Source organism: Zootoca vivipara, chromosome 3 (assembly GCF_965207765.1).
Source record: "Zootoca vivipara chromosome 3, rZooViv2.hap1.1, whole genome shotgun sequence".
NCBI lineage: Eukaryota > Metazoa > Chordata > Lepidosauria > Squamata > Lacertidae > Zootoca > Zootoca vivipara.
This window is the reverse complement of record NC_142586.1, coordinates 29,102,624-29,126,148: the sequence shown is the minus strand read 5'-3', so window position 1 is coordinate 29,126,148 and position 23,525 is coordinate 29,102,624. Positions and strand designations below refer to the sequence as shown.

Below are 23,525 nucleotides of genomic sequence, written 5' to 3'. Positions count from 1 at the left end.
TATGCATATGTGTGTGTGTGTGTGTGTGTGTATATATATATATATATATATATATATACATATATATATACACACATACATATATACTGTATATAAAAGCTTAGCGGGGTTCATTCACACATTATTATTTAATATATAATAAGATATATAATATATAATATATTGTATAAAAATAATATAATATATACTGTAATGCAATATAATATATTTAAATTAGTATATGTTTATGAGCTCAGTGGGATTTATTCACACATAACCTATAAATATATATTGTATTATAACAATATATGATATGCTGATATAATAACAGATTAAAAGAGTTTATGTATATGAGCTCAGCAGGATTTATTCACGCGTAATATACCCAGGTGGCGCTGTGGTTAAACCACTGAGCCTAGGGCTTGCTGATCAGAAGGTCAGCGGTTCGAATCCCTGTGACGGGGTGAGCTCCCGTTGCTTGGTCCCAGCTCCTGCCAACCTAGCAGTTCGAAAGCACGTCAAAGTGCAAGTAGATAAATAGGAACCGCTACAGTGGGAAGGTAAATGGCGTTTCCATGTGCTGCTCTGGTTTGCCAGAAGCAGCTTTGTCATGCTGGCCACATGACCTGGAAGCTATACACCGGCTCCCTCGGCCAATAATGCGAGATGAGCGCGCAACCCCAGAGTCGGTCACGACTGGACCTAATGGTCAGGGGTCCCTTTACCTTTTTAATATATTAATATATTGTATAATAACAATGTGATATGATATGATCCCGCGCAGCGGGATTTATTCATATGTCAGGCAGCACAGGACGTCTGCAGCCTCCACCACACACACAACACACACCTGGCTCGCATTACCTAGAAGCGCTCGCTGAGGGATCGTAAAGGGTTAAAAACCGAACGTCTCTATCTCGAGAGAGAGTTTTGTCCGCTACGAGCCGCCGTAGCAGCTGCAGCCGGGCCCGTCGAGGATCATGGCTGCTGCTGCTGCTGCTGCTGTGCGAGGAGGCGAAGCGGAGACGGGCAGAGGCAGCGAGGAGGCGGCAATAGAAGCAGAAGAAAGCGAAGAGGAGAACATCCTCTACGACTTGCTGGTCAACACCGAGTGGCCGCCGGAGACGGAGGTGCAGGTGGGTCTCCCTGTCCCCCGGGACTCCCCCCAGGCAGGCAGGCACTTGCCCGGCGGCCCCCGGGGCTCCAGCCACGTAGGAGGAGAAGGGAAGCGGGACGGGTGACAAGCTGCCTATCAAACCAGTGGGGCTCTTGCTCTTGAGCAGACGTGTCCTTTGGGGAAGAAAATTTATTCAGCTATGGGTATTAAGCATATGTTTCTGGCCAGTTAAAACTGTCATCTGTAAATGGTGTACAATAAGGTTACAAAAGATACAATGAAGATAAAATAAAACACAACAACAGAAAAGCTTACTTAACATGCTTGCAAAAAGTACTGGTGGCTTTTTTTTGTTATTTTTTGTTTTTGTTTTTGTTTTGCAATCAACTGGTGTGTAGATTTTACAAAATAAATATATAACCAGGGCCTATCTGAACTCAGCAGGGAGGGAGTTCTACAGTGGACTCACAATGCTAAATGCATAGCCTCTCTTGGATATGAGCCATGCATCTGAACTAGTTTTTAGATATGCTGTAAACTGCCCAGAGTGGCTGGGGAATAAATAAAAAAATACTTATTGTTATTTAGCTTGGTAAGTCTACATTTCATGACGAAGTGCATAAACTGCTTTAGGAAAACTGAAGGATTTCAATTTTACTTTCTGAAAATGGCAGGAAATGTGTAATAAAAAACTAAATTATATTAATATAACCAAAATATATTTTGAATTCCCAGCCTCTGCTGGAATTATTACATCCTGCAGTTGGAAAGTGCTTTCCGTTTTCAAGCCTGGTGTGAGTCTCACATCTGTATTGGCTTTGCTTGTTCCTGGCCTTCTCTTACAAAAGGATGTGTGGTCAGCAAGCATCCTGAGGATGTGAATGATAGAATGTTTCCCTGAATATGGACACTAGCCATCATTCTGATGTTTTGGTCTTCTATGGAGATATTCACATTGCATTGTGTATTTCTGCTTTTCCCGGCTCCAGCTGAAGTGTGCTGTAAGAGTCAAGCTAGGTTTGGAACTTGAAATATAGACCACCGTTTGGAGGAAACACACCAAATTTTATCAAAACTATTTTAATATGCAGCACTATGATTTCTTTATTTATTTGAATTAATATCCCCCCTTTTGCACAAAGGTGCCCAAGGTGGCTAACAACAAATAAAATATAGCATCAAACAGCCATAGAAATGACAAAGCAGTATGTAAAACAAGCTGGTTGGTAAAAAAAACCTCAAACAGATCAATAAACAGCTAATGCAAAATGTGTGCATAGAGAGTCTTTTGGATATGCACCTGTGCAAATGGAGTATTAAAGGTTGCTGGGGCTAGTGGTCTCACCTCTATGCATTCTGTTTTTACATTTAATTGAACATCTGTACAGGATTTATATCTAGATGACGTGTGTTTCTTTGTTTTTAGAGGAGTGCTATATTCTGTTAAACCTAGTCACTCTAATTTGAACATACTGTAGTGCAGGGGTCCCCAGACTTACCCGCCTTCGGGCCGGAGGGTGGGGGAGTGCGCGCCAGTGTGCATGCACACACCCATTTACTGGCCGGAAAAATCGCTGAAAATTGTTTGTGCACATGCGTATGGCCTCCCCCGACCCAGAAGTGCACCTCCCCCGACCCGGAAGTGCACCAGAAATGACCTCTTCTGGGTCGGGAGAGGCCCATACACATGCGCAGAAACGATTTTCGGCATTTTTTTCCCGATCTGGAAGCGCGTCGCCGCGCAGCGCGCCGCAGGAGTGGGCAGCGGCAGCGGGCGGCGGGGGTCGTCGCGGGCCGGATTGGGCGGCCAATTGGGCCGCATCCGGCCCGGGGGCCGTAGTCTGGGGACCCTGCTGTAGTGAGATTTACAATGCTGTTGCTTTGCTCCTCCTCCCTGGTCCTTTTTGCTGCCACATCATGCAGAGCTAAGCCAAATGCCACCCAAACTGGGGCTCATGGTTGAGGACAAACCTTAGCTACAATTTGAAGTTGGTGAGGCGAGAGCTGAACCATCAGCCCTGGTTCAGACAACACTAAGCCAAATGTAGCAGCAAAAAGGACTGGGTAGGAGCACTTCTTTCTGGGTGTGCACAGAGTATCACTGAGCCAAAGTTAGCTTGGTGTGTTATATGAATCAGACAGTTGAATGAATTTAATGTCAATCAGGACTACAGCTAATGCAGTCTTCTATGTTTGTACTCAGAAGTAGGCCCATCTGTGTTCATTGAGACTTGTTCCCAGGTAGCATAGGATTGCACTGTAAGTCTCAATCCTATTCCTGTTTATTGGGAACAAATCCATTGAACGTTTCCCTCTGCTCTTTGATCAGGTCTAAGACTTAAAAGAGGAAAAACTGCTTTGTTTCCTTTCATTTTGTAATTCTCCAAATGTTTCTATTAAAACAATTCTATAGAAGCAATTCTATAGGGTGGTAAACAACATGTGTTGTCTCCTCCTCATTCAAAAATATTATTATCCTTGTTCAAAATACTATTTCCACAGGACAACCTAGGCTTTGGCACATAAACAAACAAACAAACCAATGATTGCAATAGTTTATTTGCAATAACTTTAGGTAGGAGGGAGTGCATAGCCCAGTGGATCTTTACTCTTTCTTTGTTTCTTTTATTAAATTTGTTAGTTGCTTTATCCTGCCCAGGATAACCCAAAACGACTTATAACCAAACAAATAGACAATAAACCACACATTGATACATTAAAATCAAGAGGAAAGAGAAACACATTAAAAACATCCCACTCACTTCTAAAAGGCCACTGATAGTTAAAGGCCAAAGACCTGGTTATAGAGGAAAATTTCCGCCTGGCGCCAAAAGGTATATAATGATGGTGTCAGATGAGCCCCCGTGGGGAGTGCATTCCACAAACAGGGAGCCATTCTTGTGTTGCCACCCTCCGGACCTCTCATGGAGGAGACACACAAAGAAGGGCCTCAGGTGATGATCACAGGGTCCAGGTCGGTTCATATGGAGAGAGGCGGTCCTTGAGGTATTCAGGTCCTGATAGGTCAAAACCAGCATTTTTAATTAGGCCTGGAAACTAATTGGCAGCTGGTGCAGTCAAGCTGGGATTGTCATATAAGTATATTTATATATTTTTGTTGTTTAGTCGTTTAGTCGTGTCCGACTCTTCGTGACCCCATGGACCATAGCACGCCAGGCACTCCTGTCTTGCACTGCCTCCCGCAGTTTGGTCAAACTCATGTCCGTAGCTTCGAGAACACTGTCCAACCATCTTGTCCTCTGTCGTCCCCTTCTCCTAGTGCCCTCAATCTTTCCCAACATCAGGGTCTTTTCCAAGGATTCTTCTCTTCTCATGAGGTGGCCAAAGTATTGGAGCCTCAGCTTCACGATCTGTCCTTCCAGGGAGCACTCAGGGCTGATTTCCTTAAGAATGGATAGGTTTGATCTTCTTGCAGTCCATGGGACTCTCAAGAGACTCCTCCAGCACCATATTTATATATTAGTCACTGGTAATAAACTCCAGCAGCTGTTTTGTCAGTGTAATCTAGTACACCAGCACTGCAGCTGATTTCTAAACAGGGGCCAGCCCAAAGAATTCTTTTTTAGTTTACCGTATATTTATATTCATACTGAAGAATTGGTCTCTGGCCTGTGTCATTAAAGAGAGTATTGAGACTCCAGTGACCGTAGCTCAAAACTGGGGTGGGGGCAGTATCCCAAGGAAGAGATTATAACTGCTAAAACAGGAGTGCATTATATTACCTGCACATTTATATCATTACCTATTTGCCTATCCTTACACTTGTTTTGGACTGATGGCCATCCGCAAAGGGGTTGGTAGCATCGTCAGGTGACCTGGGAGTGACAAGCATGTTGAATTGCTTGCCAGCAAAGTGCCCTTGGAGCCGAAAAAGAATTTTAAATAGTTGCACAGCCCAGCAGGTAATTCATGAACTTCATTTTCTTGGTAGGTTGGTGAATAAAGGGTTCAGTTGTTGTAGACTAATTCTCTTCTTGTAATTTCAGCCAAGAGGCAATCGGAAGCATGGCGCATCATTTATCATCACTAGAGCAATTACAGGTAAATATGCATGGCTTACACTGATGGATTGTTTAGTGAATCTTATGTGGAGGAAATGAATGGGGTGTGAATTCACTGGATTTGTTTATAAAGTTTGTTAACTGATATTGCTGTATACCTATTGTTTTGGGGGCCAAGGGCAACATGTGTTGCATAACAATTATTGGGGAAAGTATTGGCGCTGTGGGTTAAACCACAGAGTCTAGGGCTTGCTGATCAGAAGGTCAGCGGTTCGAATCCCTGCAATGGGGTGAGCTCCCGTTGCTCGGTCCCAGCTCCTGCCAACCTAGCAGTTCGAAAGCACATCAAAGTGCAAGTAGATAAATAGGGACCGCTCCGGCGGGAAGGTAAACGACGTTTCCGTGCGCTGCTCTGGTTCGCCAGAAGCAGCTTTGTCATGCTGGCCACATGACCAGGAAGCTGTCTGCGGACAAACGCCGGCTCCCTCGGCCTGTAGAGCGAGATGAGTGCTGCAACCCCAGAGTCGGACACGACTGGACCTGATGGTCAGGGGCCCCTTTAGCTTTTTTATTCTTCCTCTTAATGCCCTTCGTTTCTTTTCTCCCTTTCTTCCCTCTCCCAGCCGCCCACCCCTTGCCTTTTCTGCAACGATTGTGTCTCATTGGCATTCATTTATACACATACAGTCAAACCTTGGATCTCGAATGCTTTGATACTCTGACGTTTTGGCTCCCGAACAGCGCAAACCCAGAAGTGAGTGTTCTGGTTTGCGAACGTTCTTTGGAACCCAAACATCTGACGGAGCTTCCACGGCTTCCGATTGGCTGCAGGAGCTTCCTACAGCCAATCAGAAGCCGCACTTTGATTTCTGAACATTTTGGAAGCCGAATGGACTTCCGGAACGGATTCCATTCAACTTCCAAGGTACGACTGTATAGGCATAAGTCAGATCTTTTGAGATTTCATAGTAATGATTTTCTGCAAACACTTAATTCATGTTTAGATATTCCACTAAACCATGTGCTCTGTTCTCCTCCTCCTTTAGCAAGGGAGAGGTCAGAAGCTTTTGCTTCTGGTTTAGATTAGCCCCAGCCTGTCATGTTGGCAAAGCCTTGCAAACCATGGTTAATCTTACCTTGTTTTAGACACATAGTTGACTTCAAGTACTGTAATGGGTGATGCTGCTGCCTTGTTTAAAGAAACTGCCATTACGGTTACGTGCAGTTTAGCATTCAGATGGCCCATTAAACTATTTGATGGAAATCAGGAAGAAAACCGTCCAGCTACCCTGAGGCTTGTTGAACTTGGTTTTCTTGTGCTAAACTATGGTTTGACATGACACCCAAACATGCTCAGTGTACATTATCAAAAACTGATAGCCTGATTCTGTTTAATCACTGATAGCTGGATTTATCATGCAGTTGCCTTTGATGCTTGTATTTTGCATTGATAGCACACTGGGTCCGCAAGGCAGCTAAAAGTAGTGTTTTGTAGCACCAGAGCTATGCGACATTCTAGACTCCTCTGGTACTGAAGAGGTAAAGTCATCTTTCTTGTCAAAGCTCCTCCTCCTGCCTATTGTGCCCAACTCCAGCCACAGTTCAAATAAGTGGGCATTGATTCAGTAATTTATTGGTATCTGTTGCACTAAGAGGCACCTGTGGTTTTCACTTCTCTGGATCTATGATAGAATGCCTGGAGTTCTAGCATTTGCCAGCATGAGAACCCAACTCTTGTCAGTGTTGAAAGAGGAGTAGTGAGAAAGAGACTTTTAAGGTTGCTCCTTAGATACAGTCATCAATACACCTGGCACCAAGCTCCAGTGTATTCAGTGGGGCTTACTTCAGAGTTAATCTGCACAGGGTTTGCGTTGTTGGAGCCAGGCCTTAAGACTCTAGCTGTCCAGTGTCAAACTGCCCAAGGATAAACTGTCATACATCTTCAACATGTGCTGCAATGAATCAAAACAAAGAATAATATTGTTTAAGGTGATAAAACACTTTTGGATTTGCTTGAGTGTGAGAATGCGTAATGGAAATGAGTGTTGAAAGGTAAGATTGGCAGAGTAAGAGATGGGATTCGGGAGTAAAAGGAGGAAGGTAAGCAATGCCTCCTTGGGCTAGAGTAGATAAAGGGTGGCAAGATAAGGAGGTCCCATTCAATATCTCTGAGTTGACTTTGAAGAATGTATAAGAAATGTACAAAAAGCTATAGAAAAATAGCCCTTTTTTGCCAGTCTCTCTTTCAAAGATTTGAACAGGGCCTTCTGAACTCAAACTTTTTCTTCTTTTATAGGCCCTGCCTTATTTTTGCTCCGATATTTGTGGTACAGGTAAGTTTCTTTGTCATTTATTAAACAGAAGCTAACTCAAACCCTGTGTTAAGTTAGTTCGAAAGGATGCACAGGGTAAGACTACAATTTACGTGTGGCTTACTTTCTGGGGATAGCGCCTGAAGCTAAAATTGTGTATAGTCAAAACACATTGGGTGCAATGGTGGGTGCGATTTCTAAAGTCTTTTCCTCTGGACATCTTTTTTTCCTTGTCCACCCCCTTAATTTTTTATTTTTTATTTTGCCAAGTTCATAAAGCTGAATGTGCACAAGTTAGATGCATGTAAGTTGTGAGCTTACTGCAGGACATCTGCAAAGTATTGTGCCTCCCACTTGGTGGTTGGTTGCTGTAGTGAACATCTTTTTCCGAAGCATTAGTATTTGCAAATAACTTTTGCTGAATAGAAGGGCATGGATGTATATTGTGCATGTATCCTAGGGATACAGGATTGTTGCCAGTTTTTAGGGTGTTTTATATAATAACTTTGGGGATATAGCTCTGATCTGGGAAGTTATATGATGCTGACAGTGTTTTTGTATGTTTGAGCTTTGCACACACCAACATTAGCCCGTATCTACTTCCAGCCCTGCAAAATTTTCTCTCCCTGTTGGACTTGTCCGTCTGGTCAGCAAGCAGATCAATTGGCACTTAGTGCTCGCAAGGTAGGTGACTATGCTTTTCCTGTGTGTGTGTGTGTGTGTGTGTGTGTGTGTGTGGTGTCATTCGAAATTGCTGGTGGGAGATTATACTCAGATGATATTATCAGAAGCAATTCCCATCTTACGGTGGCTTTTTAAAATATAAATATTTTCTTTAATGAATAGACATTACAGTTGCCATGCAAACTAAATGTCTGCGCAGACATTTGTAAGCATATCATATAATGCAACACATCTGTTATATAAACCATTCAATATTCTTAAGGTCTCTTAATAATAGGGAAAAATCAGTTATTCTCACTGTGACTTATGCTAGTGTAGCTGAGCTTGTTAAATATGTTAGAATAATTTTGCATCAGACCCAAAGCACTATAAGCTAGCGAGAGGCAGCATAGGGTAGTGACTAGAGTAATTGATTTGCTGATGCCATTGTACTGGAAGAAGCAAAGGTCACCAGTGTCGAAGCAATGATTCTTCAACATCAACTTCATTGGACTGGTCATGTTGTGCGGATGCCTGATTATCGTCTTCCAAAGCAACTACTCTATTCCGAATATAAAAATGGAAAGCGTAATGCTGGTGGTCAACAAAAGAGGTTTAAAGACTCTCTCAAGGCAAATCTAAAAAAAATGTATAAACAACAACAACAACTGGGAAACACTGGCCTGCGAGTGCTCCAGCTGGAGAACAGCCTTTACCAAAGGCGTCATGGACTTTGAAGATGCTCAAACTCAGGATGAAAGTGAGAAACATCCTAAGAGGAAGGCACGTTTGGCAAACCTGCACCGTGCTCAACTGGAAATCTATGCCTCCACTGTGGAAGGACGTGTGGATCCAGAATTAGCCTCCACAGTCGCTTACGGACTCACTGTTAAGACCGTGTTCATGGAAGACAATCTTACTCGGCCACGAGTGATCGCCAAAGAAGGAGAAGACTTGCTGTGTTGACTCTGCTTCACATCTCTACTAGTTTGCGAAGGGTGCTGGGAGTTGTCAGGAAACCCCTGACAGAACTACAGTTCCCAACAGCCTTAACAGACAACACTTTCCAGGATTCTTTGTGGAAAGCCATGACCATTAAAGTGGCATAATGGGCTTTTAATGTATGGTGTGGATATGGCCTAATTTGTTCTTTGTTCTGTGTTTTATTTATAAACTATTGCTCAAATAATATATCTATTGCTATTGTGTATCCAGTACTGAAGTACATTTTCCTCAAGGCCCTTCTTTCCTTAACATTACTCTATAAAGGCTTGTCTGCATAGATGTCACAGCATATATTATTTTAATAAACACCCACCATTCTATATTCTGGAGATGTATTTCATAGTTTCAAAGTAGCTATGTGCATCTTGGCAGGGAAATAACAAGTTTCCTCCTAAACAATATTTCATTGGAATTTACTGCTCTGAAGCGGAAGGCAAGTTCTGTCATTCAAGTCAAGTTACGATGAAATGACTTTTGGTGGGGGTTTGTCCTCTGAGGCAACTGAAATGGGAGTATGAATTGGTTTAAAGGTTTCCATCACTAAATCTCTGTGTGAGTGCAAGTTGGAGGCTTTTATTTCCCATAGGCTTGGGATTCAAACAGAGTAATGACAGTTGGTATTGGGCAGGCCTACAGGGAAGAATATTCTGGAAAACTTGTCAAAAGCCATTTAATGAAAGAAAACTCAAAACATATCCAGAAGGCCGTTTTGCCTCGAGTTTTCCTTTCATTGTGTGTGATAATCTACAGTCATACCTCGGTTAAAGTACACGTCAGTTTGAATACTTTCAGTTTAAGTATTCTGCGGACCCGTCTGGAACGGATTAATCCACTTTCCATTACTTTCAATGGGAAAGTTCGCTTCAGGTTAAGTACACTTCAGTTTAAGTACGGACTTCCAGAACCAATTGTGTACTTAAACCAAGGTACCACTGTATTTCCAAAAGGCACTTGGTTTGTTGTAATCATTGTAATTTTGAAGACAAATACTTGGGCACAGAGAGTGTTTTGCTTCAGAGCTTTTCTCATGCCCCGTTTCCCTGCCTGCTGCACAAGGATGACTCCAGAAAAAGATAATTGCGAGGAGTTAATTGGTTGGGAAAAGGGAATAAGAATTTAACTTATGCTATATAGGGCGTTAAAGCACTGTAACTGAAAGTGGCGTAGCAAATGGGGTGGTGGAATTATTTTGTGGGGAGCCCTCATGGTCTTATGAGGGAGCCACATTGATCTATGGTTTAGCTCAGCGCAGTGCAGCAGCAGAGCAGTTGAGAGGAGTGAAGCAGCCATGGACTCCCTTCTCAGAGCTTGTGCATTTGTGCTAAGCCATGGTTTGGCTTACCATGACATGCAGACCCAGACCACTGGTCTGATCTTCGACGCATGCTGGTTATTGGAGAGCGATGGCATTAGGAATTAGGGAATTCTGATACTTTATATGATCCAATTCAGGTTCCAAAGGAACAGTAGCTTACCCTTTAGGTTTAAGACTTGGAGGATATAAAATTATTCCTGAGATCTTTTGAAAGCAGTAATTATTATGTGAGATTTTTTCATTCAAAGCTTTTCTCTTTTAGCAATGGAAAATTGTTAGCAGCTGTTCAAGACCAGTGCATAGAAATAAGGTAAGATCAATAACAGTAGAATCATATGGATGTCTATTCAGAAGTGAGCCCCATTGAGTTCAGTGTGGCTTGCTCCCAGGCAAGTGAATAGGATCACAGTATAAGCATAACAGAATGTGCATACCTATTTTAGTAATTTTGCCTTGCCAGTCTGTGAGGTCATATAACACAGTAGCCATGTTGCTAGTCTGGAGGTTTTACGTAAACTTCCAGACTAATCTAAACAAATCTTGTGACCCTTGTTCTTCCCTGGGTGTGAGCAATGAAATCACAGGGAAAATCATAGCTTCAAGTTATGTCCAAACTGGGAACTATGGATAATGGCTTCCAAAAATGCCAGGACTTGGAAGCCAACTTCAATTTGTGGCTTCATATCCTGGTTTGTTTGGAAGCCTTAAGCATAGTTTTCCAGTACGGAAGTAATAGTGAGCTCGCTCTTGGTTCCTGGTTCCTTTGCTGCTTGTGTCAAGGAAGGAATGAAATGGCTGCATCTGATCATGTGAGGACAGCCAGTATTTAGTTAAATTCCAAGTCAGAGAATGGGGGGAAAACTGGTCTGAAACTTCTGTCCTTTAGTTTTAATATTTAATCTAAAGAGCTTTAATATCTGATACATGTTACTGAATTAGATATCCCCTGCATGTTGAATAATGTGCTAAAATCGTAATAAAGTTACCATATTGTTATAGAAACAGCTTATTCATGTCAGATTCATTGTGAAGTTTGTGTTGTGAAGTTTACAATAGAGGTGGCCAGTGTGCTGCCCTCTAAATTTTGTTGGACTAGCACTCTTACTGTCCCTGACTGCTGAGCACACATCCTTGAACCGATGGGAACTGGAGTATCCATATATACTTGGCACATTTCAGTTTGCTATTAATGCACCAGAATCTGTTTGTGCATGTTCATTATCTTTAAGCCAGGGATGGGGAACATGTTGGACTACGTCTCCCATCATCCTTGACTCTCGGGGCTCATGGGAGTTTGAGTCCAACCACATTTGGAGGGTTGCATTTCTGCTTTGGACAGGAGAATTAGCGACACAGCCACGAATCCTGACAAATGTACATTGCATCAAGTTTTATATATGAAATTCAAATCCTGCAGGTCTGCTAAGGACGAGTTTGGGTCTGTCATTGGGAAATGTCAAGGTATGTAGCTTTTCATACCCAATAAACTATGAAAAGTAGCAATTAACAAGTGAGACCTTTAAAAACATTCCGTTCTCTTACCCTCCAGCCCCAGCCACACTTGCCCCAATCCTCAGTTTTTATTCCAGCATACTGTGACTACATAACATGCCTGCTATCATTGGGCTGTTTTTCACATACACAATTGCATTAGGTTTAATTTTATTTATTTACTTCTGCAAACTTCAGGGTCACCCAAAGCCTGCCTATACCTTTCTCGGTGAATGGATATTTTATTAGGGTTTGTCATGGTGATGTTATGGCTGCCTTGTGGTAGCTTTTGTGTGCTGTTTGTGTGTAGGGTTGCCGTATTTCAAAAAGTGGAAGCCAGGACACCCCAAAAGTTGTTGAGTTTTCTTTAGGAAGACCCTAAAATGGTTGGCAGCCCTGCTTGTGTGGACCAGTTCATATTGCAGCTGAGACTGCCCCCTCCACAGCCTACTGGAAATAAAAGTGGCACTGCTGACCACATACACCTTTAGTTCTGGATTTATTAACATGTCTCTTTCTGCCCCCATAGTCCCGAAGGATCCCAACCCGCAATGGAGACGTGTAGCGTGGAGTCACGATTGCACTTTGCTCGCCTACGGCGAAAGCGCAGGGACCGTGCGGGTGTTTGATTTGGTCGGCAGTGAACTCTTGGTCATTTCACCGGTATTTACTTTTCTTTTCCGGATTTTACAAGTCCAATTTGCATGCAAATGGAAGCTTTTTAGCTATTATGGTTTTAATGTGACGTACTTATGCAGAGAGCTTGCATTGTGAACGCTTTATGGCTCATTTTGTTGAATGGTCGCTTTGCATGTTTATTGGTGAATTTCCATTCAGTGCTTCACGTAGCCAAACAGAAGTACATTAATTTTTATTTGTGACAGCAAAGCTGCTGGTGCTTTAGGGTGGAATTGCTTTTGTTGTGACCCTCCGAAAATCGTTGTTCCAAGGGGATGCGGTTTAACATCTGAACTAGTATGCTGCTTCCTGTATTGCCGAAAATACTGCTTGCTGCGGCAGCTTCCCCCCCTTTCCTTTTATTTAATCCTAAACCTACTATTTAGGCTTTCTAAAAGGCAGGTGATTGCAGCATTGTAACATCTTGAAAGCTTTAAGAAGGGGTATGTTCTAAAATGGGTTGGGAAATGTCTGGTCTTCCAGATGTTATTGGACTGCTGCTGTCATGATCTTGGACCTTTCTCCTTGCGCAGCAGAATATGCCCCCCTTTCATACCCCCATATGCACCCCCTAAACCTGTTTGGCATTCCCTCGCAACCTTCAAGAGTAGATTTGCGGGCAGCACAGGGCACGGATGGGGGGGGGAAGAGGAGGCAAATTCCCATCGCACTAGTCCTAAGCTTGGTTCTAGTGCAAATAGCGCTAGCACATTTATTTTATTTTCTATATTTTCTGTGTGTAATATAGAAATTTATGAATTTTAAAAAGCATTTTAATGGTTTCCATCATATCAAATAGCTACATTGTTTTACGAATTCACTCATTTCTGCAGTATTTTTACTCAAACCTTTTCTACTGTGTTACATCTTTATATATTAGAAAAAAGTTTCTCTATTACAGTTGCTTTATCCTTTTTCTTCTGCTGCTTTTATCTCAAATCCTGCCGGCGATTTCATTTGACTGTAGTATTTTTAAAAAAATTTCACAAAAAGCCTCCATTCTTCTATGAAAAGTTCATAATTTGGATCTCTTAATTTCACTGTTGACTTTGCCATTTCTGTCCCATTTCAAAAGCCACTCTTCCTTCATTGGGACCTGCTCCTCTTTCCATTTCTTTGCTTATAAGATTCTAACTGCTGTGTTTTCTATATTTATAACCCAATTTGCCTCCAGGCAGCTGCCAGTGGCCTACATGGTTTTTCTTCTCACTCACTCTTTTATCTTCACAACAACCTTGCGAGGTAGTTAGGGTGACAGATAGCAACTGGTGCCAGGTCATCCAGGAGGGGATTTGTACCCTGGCATTCTCAGTGTTTCCATCAAGCAACAATGACATTCATTTTTATTTTTTTGGTTCAGCGTAGAAACATTCCTGGAATTGTTTTTTTTTTTTTAACTCCTTTCCTTGCCGAATAAAATTGTTTTGAAACTTGTTTTTAAGAAATGTTTTATTTTGGTACAGGGCGCTAGCTTCCCGGGAGACTTGACCTATGCTATTGCTGGATTGATTTTTCTGGAATACAAAGCAAGTGCCCAATGGTCAGCCGAGCTGCTAGTCATCAATTACCGTGGCGAACTGAAGAGCTACCTTGTCAGGTAAGTGCTCGGTTGGTGCCACTGCACCAGCCGACAGTATTACCTGGGATTAACTTATTTTAGTGAAACAAACCACACATCTAATGCATTATTGCAGTGCATTTTCTGCTTTAAAATCACTTTGGGATACATTTTGGGAAGTGATTCATAAGTGGAATGTAAAAAATTAAATTGTGTGTGAGGTTTCCTTTGGAAATGGTCTGGGAATTTCAGCTGCTCCAGAATAGGTAAAGGTAATGGTAAAGGACCCCTGGACAGTTAAGTCCAGCCAAAGGCGACTCTGGGGTTGCGGCACTCATCTCACTTTTCAGGCCAAGAGAGCCAGCATTTGTTCACAGACAGCTTTCTGGGTCATGTGGCCAGCATGACTAAACTGCTTCTGGCGCAACGGGACACCATCACAGAAGCCAGTGCGCCCGGAAACGCTGTTTACCTTTCCACTGCAGCGGTACCTATTTATCTGCTTGCACTGGTGTGCTTTCGAACTGCTAGGTTGGCAGGAACTGGGACTGAGCAACGGGAGCTCACTCCATTGCAGGGATTCGAACCCCCAACCTTCTGATCAGCAAGCCCAAGAGGCTCAGTGGTTTAGACCACAGTGCCACCCGTGTCCCCCCCGGGTCCACAATAGGGCATTTAGCAGGGGAGTTGCAATTGTGATCACGTCGTGCCTGCACTTTGTTATATGCACTGGCTTGCAGTCTGTTTATGGGCCCAACTCAAACTGCTGGTTTCAACATTTAAAGCCCTTGATGGCTTGGGAATGAGACCCGGTTGACCAAAGGGATTGTCTTCTCTCTGCTTGATCCTTGAGATCCCCCTCAGAGGTCCTTATTTAGGTTTATTCACCTAATGAAGGGAGGCAAGTGGTTACCAGGGAGAGGGCCTTTTTGGCACTGGCCCCTCAATTATGCACTGCCTTGTTCTCACATTGTTGATTTGTACCTGCCAAAAAATAGGCAAAGATCTATCCCCCCCGCCCCCAGGCCATTTATTTTCCAACAAGTACATACAGTCTCTTTCGCTTTTTTAAAATTCTTGCACCAATTTCTTTTACCCTTCCTGGTTTAATGCTGGTCTTGAAATGATTTCTTGTTGCTGCCTCCACGCTGTCTATAAGACGGCCTGCTTAAATGGTGATTTCCACCGCGTATAGTTATTTTAACATTTTATTGAATTGTTTTGTTTCCTTTTTAAATATTTTGCAAACTGCCCGGAGGACTTAACCGTGGATGGGCAATATATGAATGCAACAAATAAGTAAATAAATACCTTTAATTTTGTCCAGTGTTGGAACGAATCAGAGCTTCCAAGAAAGCCACAGTTTCAGCTTCAGCAGCCATTATGTCCATGGAATAACTGCAGTAATTTATCATCCTGCACATCGGTAAGTTTGTTAGCCTTAAATCCCCCCCCCCCCATCTTATAGGTTGCAAATGGTTTGCTGTGGAAGATCAAGTTTGCTGGCATTTTCAGAAAGTGGTGAAATTCTGTTTCATTTTTGGGATGGGTGGCGGAAAGACTAGCATAGTTGCAGTTTGTTCTAGGCATGCCAGGGGACCTAGAAATGCCTAGAAAACTGACCCTCCAGAAATTGTTGGGTCTTTGTGGGGAGACCAGCTGAAGGTACTTGTTTGTCCCATCAGGCGTGCTGATATAGCTTCAGGTTCCTTTCGATTTGCCTTCCAATTCATACAGTTATTTAAACATCAAGGAGAAATGATTGCAGCCTAGGCTGCAATCCTATTCCACGCTTACCTGAGAGTAGGCACAACTGAATATTTTGTTACTTCCTTCTGAGTAAACAGGCACAGGCTTGCACTGTTAGTCATTTACGTCTGATTGCTATTCTGAAATGGCAGAATCTAAAAACTAAGATCTGTTTGGCTAATTTCAAAACATTCAAGGAGGGATGTTCCACAAGACAGGTTGTTCCATTTCTGCACGGATCTCTTCTCTTAATGTTCAAATCCATTGTTTTGCACCCTATCATTGGCAGATATTAGCCTTATTTGGTTGGTGCCAAGATCCAAGTTGGGGGCAAGTACTCTTTGGTGAGACAACCCTAGCAGAGATTTAAGTTTACCAAATACACAGCAAAGTAGATGCAGAAATATAGGCTGTTAGCCCTTTAAAATGTGCCCTTTCAAGTGAGTCCCAAAGTTTTCCCTAGGAAAAAGACCACATGTTTGGTAAGTATAAATATGGTTCACTTACAAACTCTCTGGAGGTCAGATTCATGTGCTTCAGAATTGTTGCACAGGCAGTAAAACTTAGCTTCGTTTCAAAATGGTGAAAGTTCCTAGATAATTGGTATAGGACTTGAGTCACCAGCTGTTGTTGCACTACAACTCCTATCATCCCTAGCTAGCAGGACCAGTGGTCAGGGATGATGGGAAGTGTAGTCCAAAAATAGCTGAAGACTCCAGTTTGGAAGAGCGACTTGTGAGAGCTATGCGGTTCACCTTTTGAGATAGTCTGGGGTAGAGCAAAGGCTTGATTATCTGGTTCCTTCAAGGTGAGGGGAGCATAGCTAAGCTTGGCAGTACAGTCCACTCCACAGTATCAATTCCCTTTCCTCTACCCTTACATTATAGTTCCTATGTAGCAGAATACAGTTAACTGACTCGCTGGGTATAATAATTGAAGCTGGAATACAGGACACAGGAAGCTGCTCCACACCTTGTTAAGCCATTGGCCCATCTACTGTCTGGCCACAGACTGGGGAGTCTCCAAGGCCTACCTGGAGATGTCAGAGATTGAAACTGGAATTTCTGGATGCAAAGCAGATGCTGTACCACTAAGTTATGGGCCATCTCAAACAAATAGAAGGGCTGTTGTTGCAAAGATAACAGAACAGCCTCCACAGGATCCAGAATTGTTAGTCCTTCTCACTAAAAACATTTCTTACTAGCAAGGTAATCCATGCTGCTAAAATGGATAAAAATGACTTTTGCATACTACAAGAGCTGCTGTCAGAAATCCCCAGCCTCCAAATGATAGCTTTTTTCCTGAGCACAGAATCGTCATGTGCTCCCCCTTTGGTTGTGTGTCTGTCTGGTCTTCAAAGTTTTTGCAGCTGCATTTGCGGATTTGAATATCACCAATGTGTTTCTGTCTGGTTTCGACACAGATTTGTTTTTCAGCCCAGCTTGGTTGTGGATTTTGGAATTTTCCCCATTGTGCAAAACAGAGCTGCCTGACTTTGATAACCAGAGCTTTCCGCTCTTCTTCTTTTCTTTGTAATATGTCTGGCTAAGATAGCGAATATGAAAGACAAGCTCATTATGACTATACTGCTCAGTGGTGGGATGTAATCTGCCTTTCGCCGTTCTCCTTTCTTTCCGTTCTTGTTTCTGAATGTTTGGAACTTTGCTTCCGATAACTGGCGTCAGTGGCTATGCTATGCCTCTGTAGTTGGAGTCAGTAATGCTTTTGAACATGGGTTGCTGGAAATCTTGGGAGGGCAGATTGCTCGTGTGCTTAGGCCCCTCTTCTGGGTTTCCCCCCTGCATCTGGTTGGCCGCTGTGGAAACAGGCCGCTGGGCCTATCCAGCAAGCTCTTCTTACCTTATGCTTACAAATATTACCCTCATTCAATTCCTTTTCACCAAAGCTGCCTTTCCCCGTGGATTTCTGTGACGATGGCAGCTGACAGCAGATTGACAGCTTAATCTATTTTCCGAGGGAGTGCAGATTATTTCTTCATCTTGCAGAATTGATATTGTTGTGTTCCGCCCCCTTCCCTCGTGTGTTGCAATAATCTTTAAAGTCCCCCAGAGAAGACACCTACCTTCCCCAGTAAAGTGCGAAAAGGAGTACGGCAGCTGTGTGGATTGGAGCTGCAGTTTACAATTTTCCTATGTCAAATTCTTTTTCATGCTCTCCGAGGCCATCGTGCATTTCGTGGCCTCGTTTTTATATGTCTCTCAACGGAGAGTGAGGACATATAAACCCCAGCGAGGTAAGTCACACTCTAGCACACCTTCAGCGGCATATGGTTGGAATCACTCAAGTTAAAAGTGTGTAAAATGTGACCATCATAGTGTATGTGTACTCGGAAGTAAAGTCCTGTTGAATTCCATTGGACTTAACATCCAAGTAAGCGGGGGTTTAGGATTGCAGCATTATGACTGGGGTAGAAGAGCTGAAATACAAATCACATCTGGCAACCACTGTGCCCCCTTTGGTTTCAGATAGCACATGGGTAGATGAGTCTAAAAAACCTGGGACACAAATTTTCACAACCCTCCAGTGGCTATGGTGGCTCCTTTTCCAGACGTGATGTATTTCACGTTAACAATGAACAGTTGTACCTTGGAAGTTGTACTTTGGAAGTTCAAAGTGGTTTGGAAACGAAGGCGCGGCTTCCGATTGGCTGCAGGAAGCTCGGGCAGCCAATCGGAAGCTGCGGAAGTTGTGGCAGACCTTCAGGTTCCAAAGAAGATTCTCAAACCAGAGCAATCACTTCTGTGTTTGCTGCGTTTGGGACCCAAAACGTTTTACTCACAAGTTGTTTGAGATCCAAGGTACGACTGTACTTGATTCTGACAAAACAAAGCTTCCTGAGTTACTGGTATATTTTGCTCTAGGAGGCTTAGTTTGGTCAGAATCAAGTATACGCTTCCAGAGTTAATGCTAAATACATTACATCTGGTAAATGAGCGATCATAGCTGCTAGAGGACTGTGAAAGTTTGTGTCCTGGGCTTTTTAGACTCATCTACTCATGTACTGTCTGAAAAGGGGTGCATTGGTTGCCAGATGTGAAATATATTGGCATTATTTTCAGCTCTCCTATGCTATTATATTTTGTGGGAAAATACTTGCTGTGGTATTTTCTTTCCTTATTGCAGTTGCTAACATTTTTGTACCCAAAATTGAAGATCAGTGATGAAAGGCAGCAACCTTGCCTGACTTCCCTCCCCATGGTACAAGAGATTTTGAGATATGCCCATTGGTGATGGGTTTTTTTGGTAGTTGATGAACCAAATGAGAAATTTGACTGTCTTAAAACATTTATCTAAAATCTCATTGCTTTTAATGTTATTTTCATAAAAGAGTGTTCATTGTATGTGTCCAAATGCCTTTCTGGTCCCAGCAAAGAACAGCACTGCAGGTGTTTTTGCTCTGTAATTGATATGGATCATTTCCCCTTCTATGCTCTTTCAATTGTTTTCTCTTTAAAAACCTGAGAACACTCTCCCTGACTATAATAATCTAACGTTAGATTAAATCTTCCTGCTAGAATTGTTAACATTTTATAATTGGTATTCATCAGTGCTGTATTCCTGTGTGAGTCTATTGCTGAGACATTTTTGTCACATTTCAGTATTAGAATAGTCTTCGCTTTCATCCAGGATACTGGTTTGTGTCCAGCAAAGTCGTTGTGCGAGTAGAAGTCATTTCACCTCCGCAATGAAACTTCTCCATCTTCTTTCTCAAACTATTGTGGCACAAGATCTGTAACTTTGACCATTAGGTCAAAGACTCTTCTGTGAATTAAGGGATATCACTGTATATATATCTTAATAACTTAAAATGGCCACATTTGGATGATGATACCATGACTTCATAAGATGAGATAGGCATGAACCTTCCACCTGCATCCTCTGTCTGGTCTTCTTTGCCTGACATGTTTAACCCGGGAGATCTTCAGCTAAACAGAGTTTCCCTTACACCCAATCTGGAAAACTATGTTTACCAGTACAGTGGTACCTTGGTTCTCCAACGGAATCCATTCCGGAAGTCAGTTCGACTTCCAAAAACGTTCAGAAACCAAGGTGCTGCTTCTGATTGGCTGCAGGAGCTTCCTGCACTCAATCGGAAGCTGTGGAAGCCACATCGAACATTAGGCTTCCAAAGAACGTTCGCAAACCGGAATACCGGTATTTACTTCTGGGTTTGCGGTGATTGGGAACCAAAATATGTGGGTACCAAGGTGTTTGAGAACCAAGGTACGACTGTAATGGACATACCAGGATCTTAAACCAAGGTACGAAGTTGGTTTAAGATCCTGACTTGTCTTATGGGCACAATAGTAACTTGCACCTGAACAGGGTCGATAATACTATTTCTCCAACTTGATATTATTCTCATCTCTCAATACAGGGGCAGCCAACATGGTGCCCTCCAGAAATCCCAACACCCCTTACTATTGAGCATGCTGCCTGGCGTTGAAGGCTTTTGGAGCCTGAAATGTATCAAGGGGAGAAACTTGGCTAGCCTGCCTTAGACGTTCAGTAAGGAAAAGTAGAGCTTGAACAGCTGTTTGGGTGTAAAAGTTGCTTGCCTGCTCTCCACAAAAGAAAGAGGGAGAGAGCAAGTAGGTGTTGTATCCATGATCCTTTCATTCCCTCGGTTCCATTGACTACTAAATTACAGGTCATTCATGGTGCAGGAATCTAAGCTCAGCCAGCTCGAAGTATCTGGACACTTTATGGCCTCAGGCTATCTGTCAACTTGTTTTGGTTATTCTTTTTTTTGGTATTATCGACTCTCTTGTCCAGTCCTTTAAAAAGTTAATAATTCATAAGTGAGCTCAGACCTCCTCAATGGAGCTCTAAGGTTCATTTGAAAGCTCTGCGTCTTGTTCTCTTAATATAGCTCTGTCTGCTTTGTGCTGCACTTCGCCAGCTCTGTGAAGAGTTGTTTAAAATTTTAAGCATGTGCTGCAATGATACATATGTCTTCTTTTGTTCTGCGGGAGCAGGGTTTTTGTCTAACCTGATATGGCAGCTTTACTCCAGCTTTCATTAAATCTCTCCCATCCTGAGATGAGACGCTTAAATTATAAATGATATTGTGGTGTCTGGTAGTGTTATGAACTCGAATGAATTCAGCTTGGGCCTTTTTTCTAATCTTTTCCCACCTGAGCTTCTTAACCCAGCAGCAGCAGCAGGCAAATGCACACGGCGCTTCCATATGGCCGCTGTGTGTGGATTGGAGAACTAAACCAACACTTGGGGTTAGAAAAGAACAAGGAGATAGCATCTTGGCAGAAGGGGGGAAAGCCCCATATGCTCATTGTCACGGTCAATTTCTTCTCTGTCAGTAAGCATTTTCCCATCTTCGAGCTGCTGCCACAAGTTAGCAGAAGGTACTTTGCAAGTTAAACCAACAGCACAGGCTACTAAAATAGATTTGACTTTTCTCGGGAACTTCCTCTAAGACATGGCACTGAAACCTAACTAAGCGCTGGAAGCATGGAATAGCGCTCCTCCTGGTTGGAGGTGTTGCTTACAGTTTCCGGCCCATGTAAAGCCTCCAGATTTCTTTGCTGCTAGAAGGACAACACCTCTGCAGGATCTCTCCCTCTCGTCAAAAGCCTTGCGCTAATCCCCAGTGCCTTATAGTTTGGGAACCACTGACATATGCATTGAATATTCCTAAGTGTCTAGGACAGGCACCCCCAAACTTCTGCCCTCCAGATGTTTTGGACTACAATTCCCATCTTCCCCAACCACTGGTCCTGTTAGCTAGGGATCATGGGAGTTGTAGGCCAAAACATCTGGAGGGCCGCAGTTTGGGGATGCCTGGTCTAGGAGAAGATTTGGGGCAATGGTGATTTGGGGCTATCTCAAGGGAGGCAGAACTTGTGGCAGGGTTGAATGGTCTGCTGTCACCATTTATTGCGAATGGGAGTATGTTCACACTGGCTCTTTAACTGCTGGACTTTGTCCTATTGCTAGAGTTTGCCCTTGACCATTGGTGACATGCTTAAATTGAGGATAGGTGATCCTCTAGGCCAGACATCCCCAGACTTCGGCCCTCCAGACTACAGTTCCCATCATCCCTGACCACTGGTCCTCTTAGCTAGGGATCATGGGAGTTGTAGGCCAAAACATCTGGAGGGCCGCAGTTTGGGGATGCCTGTTCTAGGCCTTGCTGGACTACTGCAACCCCTGATGATTGGCCATATTGACTGGGGCAGGTGGGATTTGGGAGCAAGGCACTGTAGAGGGAAAGACGAATTAGTGAAAATCGCATCCACTGCCTTTCCAGCAGTGCAAACAGCCCATCAAAGGAGTTGAGTTCAGAGGATCTCCTAGTATAATCAGCAAGAAGAGTAAAACTTTACACCCTACTAAATGTAGGAAATGATGTTCATATTACACCATTCATTTCTCTTTATTAGTTTCCCTACCAATTTTGGTTTGGACTGTTTCTCTTCTTAACCATTGCCATTAAGTTAACTACTGTTTTTTGTGAACCTGTTATGACTTTTACTCAGTACCATAAAAGAAACACTAAAGGATCTAAGAGTAGAATAAGATCAGCTATGAATTGTTTCTTTCACATTTTTTCAATCGGATGTAGATACCAGATGCACCAAAATTAAATGTTATCTTCAATTTCTGCATTTTGGAATCTCCAAAAATATTTCTATGGTAACCTTTACTTAAGACTTGTCAAGATGGAATGCTTTAATGCTGCTAGCTCAGACCAGTTCTGTACCTGATTTGATACAAGTTTTGGATGTAGCATTAAAACTAACCTATATTTTATAGTTAGCTATAAATACAGGTTAGCATCACGTGCATGTATTGCTTTCACACCGCAAATGAAATCTCTCAAGACCAGCTTGTTGACCATTTATTCTCTAACAAAAGGATTCATTTAACACCTCTTAGCTTTTTCCTTCAACAGTTCTTTGTTCCCCAAAATAATTTACCGTAGTTTCTTTTTATGGTAGTGTCCGGGGCAGAAACTTGAGCTGCTAAAACAGGGGTCCCCAAACTAGGGGGCCGGATGCAGCCCAATCACCTTCTAAATCCGGCCCGCGGATGGTCCGGGAATCAGCATGTTTTTACATGAGTAGAATGTGTCCTTTTATTTAAAATGCACCTCTGGGTTATTTGTGGGGCCTGCCTGGTGTTTTTACATGAGTAGAATGTGTCCTTTTATTTAAAATGCATCTCTGGGTTATTTGTGGGGGATAGGAATTCGTTCATATTTTTCCCCCAAAATATAGTCTGGCCCCCCCACAAGGTCTGAGGGACAGTGGACCGGCCCCCTGCTGAAAAAGTTTGCTGACCCCTGTGCTAAATCAAAGCATGGCACTTACTGAATCCATTTTTGTTGTTGTTGATCTATAATAGTTATGAGTATTTTTTTGGGGGGGGGAGGGTAAACCATTTATTAAAAAACTTCTGTATATAATTTAACCACTAGATGGTGATATTTTGCCAACTGAAATAAAATATGAGTAATCCGGCTTTTTATTTAATGATTTTACTTGGGTAAAATAATGCTCATACAAGCCTATTTCACATTTGTTTTTATCTGAAGAGGATTTCTGAAAAAATAAATAAAATTAAAGCAGGCAATTACTTTGAAATATATCCC

The 23,525-nt window shown here is 42.7% G+C and overlaps 1 protein-coding gene across 2 annotated transcripts in view; it reads left to right on the top strand.

Moving 5' to 3' along the window:
- Positions 1–898: 898 nt before the first annotated feature.
- The window catches only part of NBAS (NBAS subunit of NRZ tethering complex), a 174,642-nt gene continuing 152,015 nt past the window's right edge, over positions 899–23,525 (top strand). For both annotated transcript variants that reach the window (XM_035109824.3, XM_035109823.3), the window contains exons 1-9: positions 899–1,115; positions 5,104–5,158; positions 7,415–7,451; positions 8,037–8,114; positions 10,676–10,723; positions 11,831–11,874; positions 12,434–12,567; positions 14,046–14,179; positions 15,468–15,566. In XM_035109824.3, the coding sequence (XP_034965715.3) occupies positions 960–1,115; positions 5,104–5,158; positions 7,415–7,451; positions 8,037–8,114; positions 10,676–10,723; positions 11,831–11,874; positions 12,434–12,567; positions 14,046–14,179; positions 15,468–15,566 (785 nt within the window). In that variant the 5' untranslated portion in view covers positions 899–959. The remainder of the gene's footprint in view (positions 1,116–5,103; positions 5,159–7,414; positions 7,452–8,036; positions 8,115–10,675; positions 10,724–11,830; positions 11,875–12,433; positions 12,568–14,045; positions 14,180–15,467; positions 15,567–23,525) is intronic.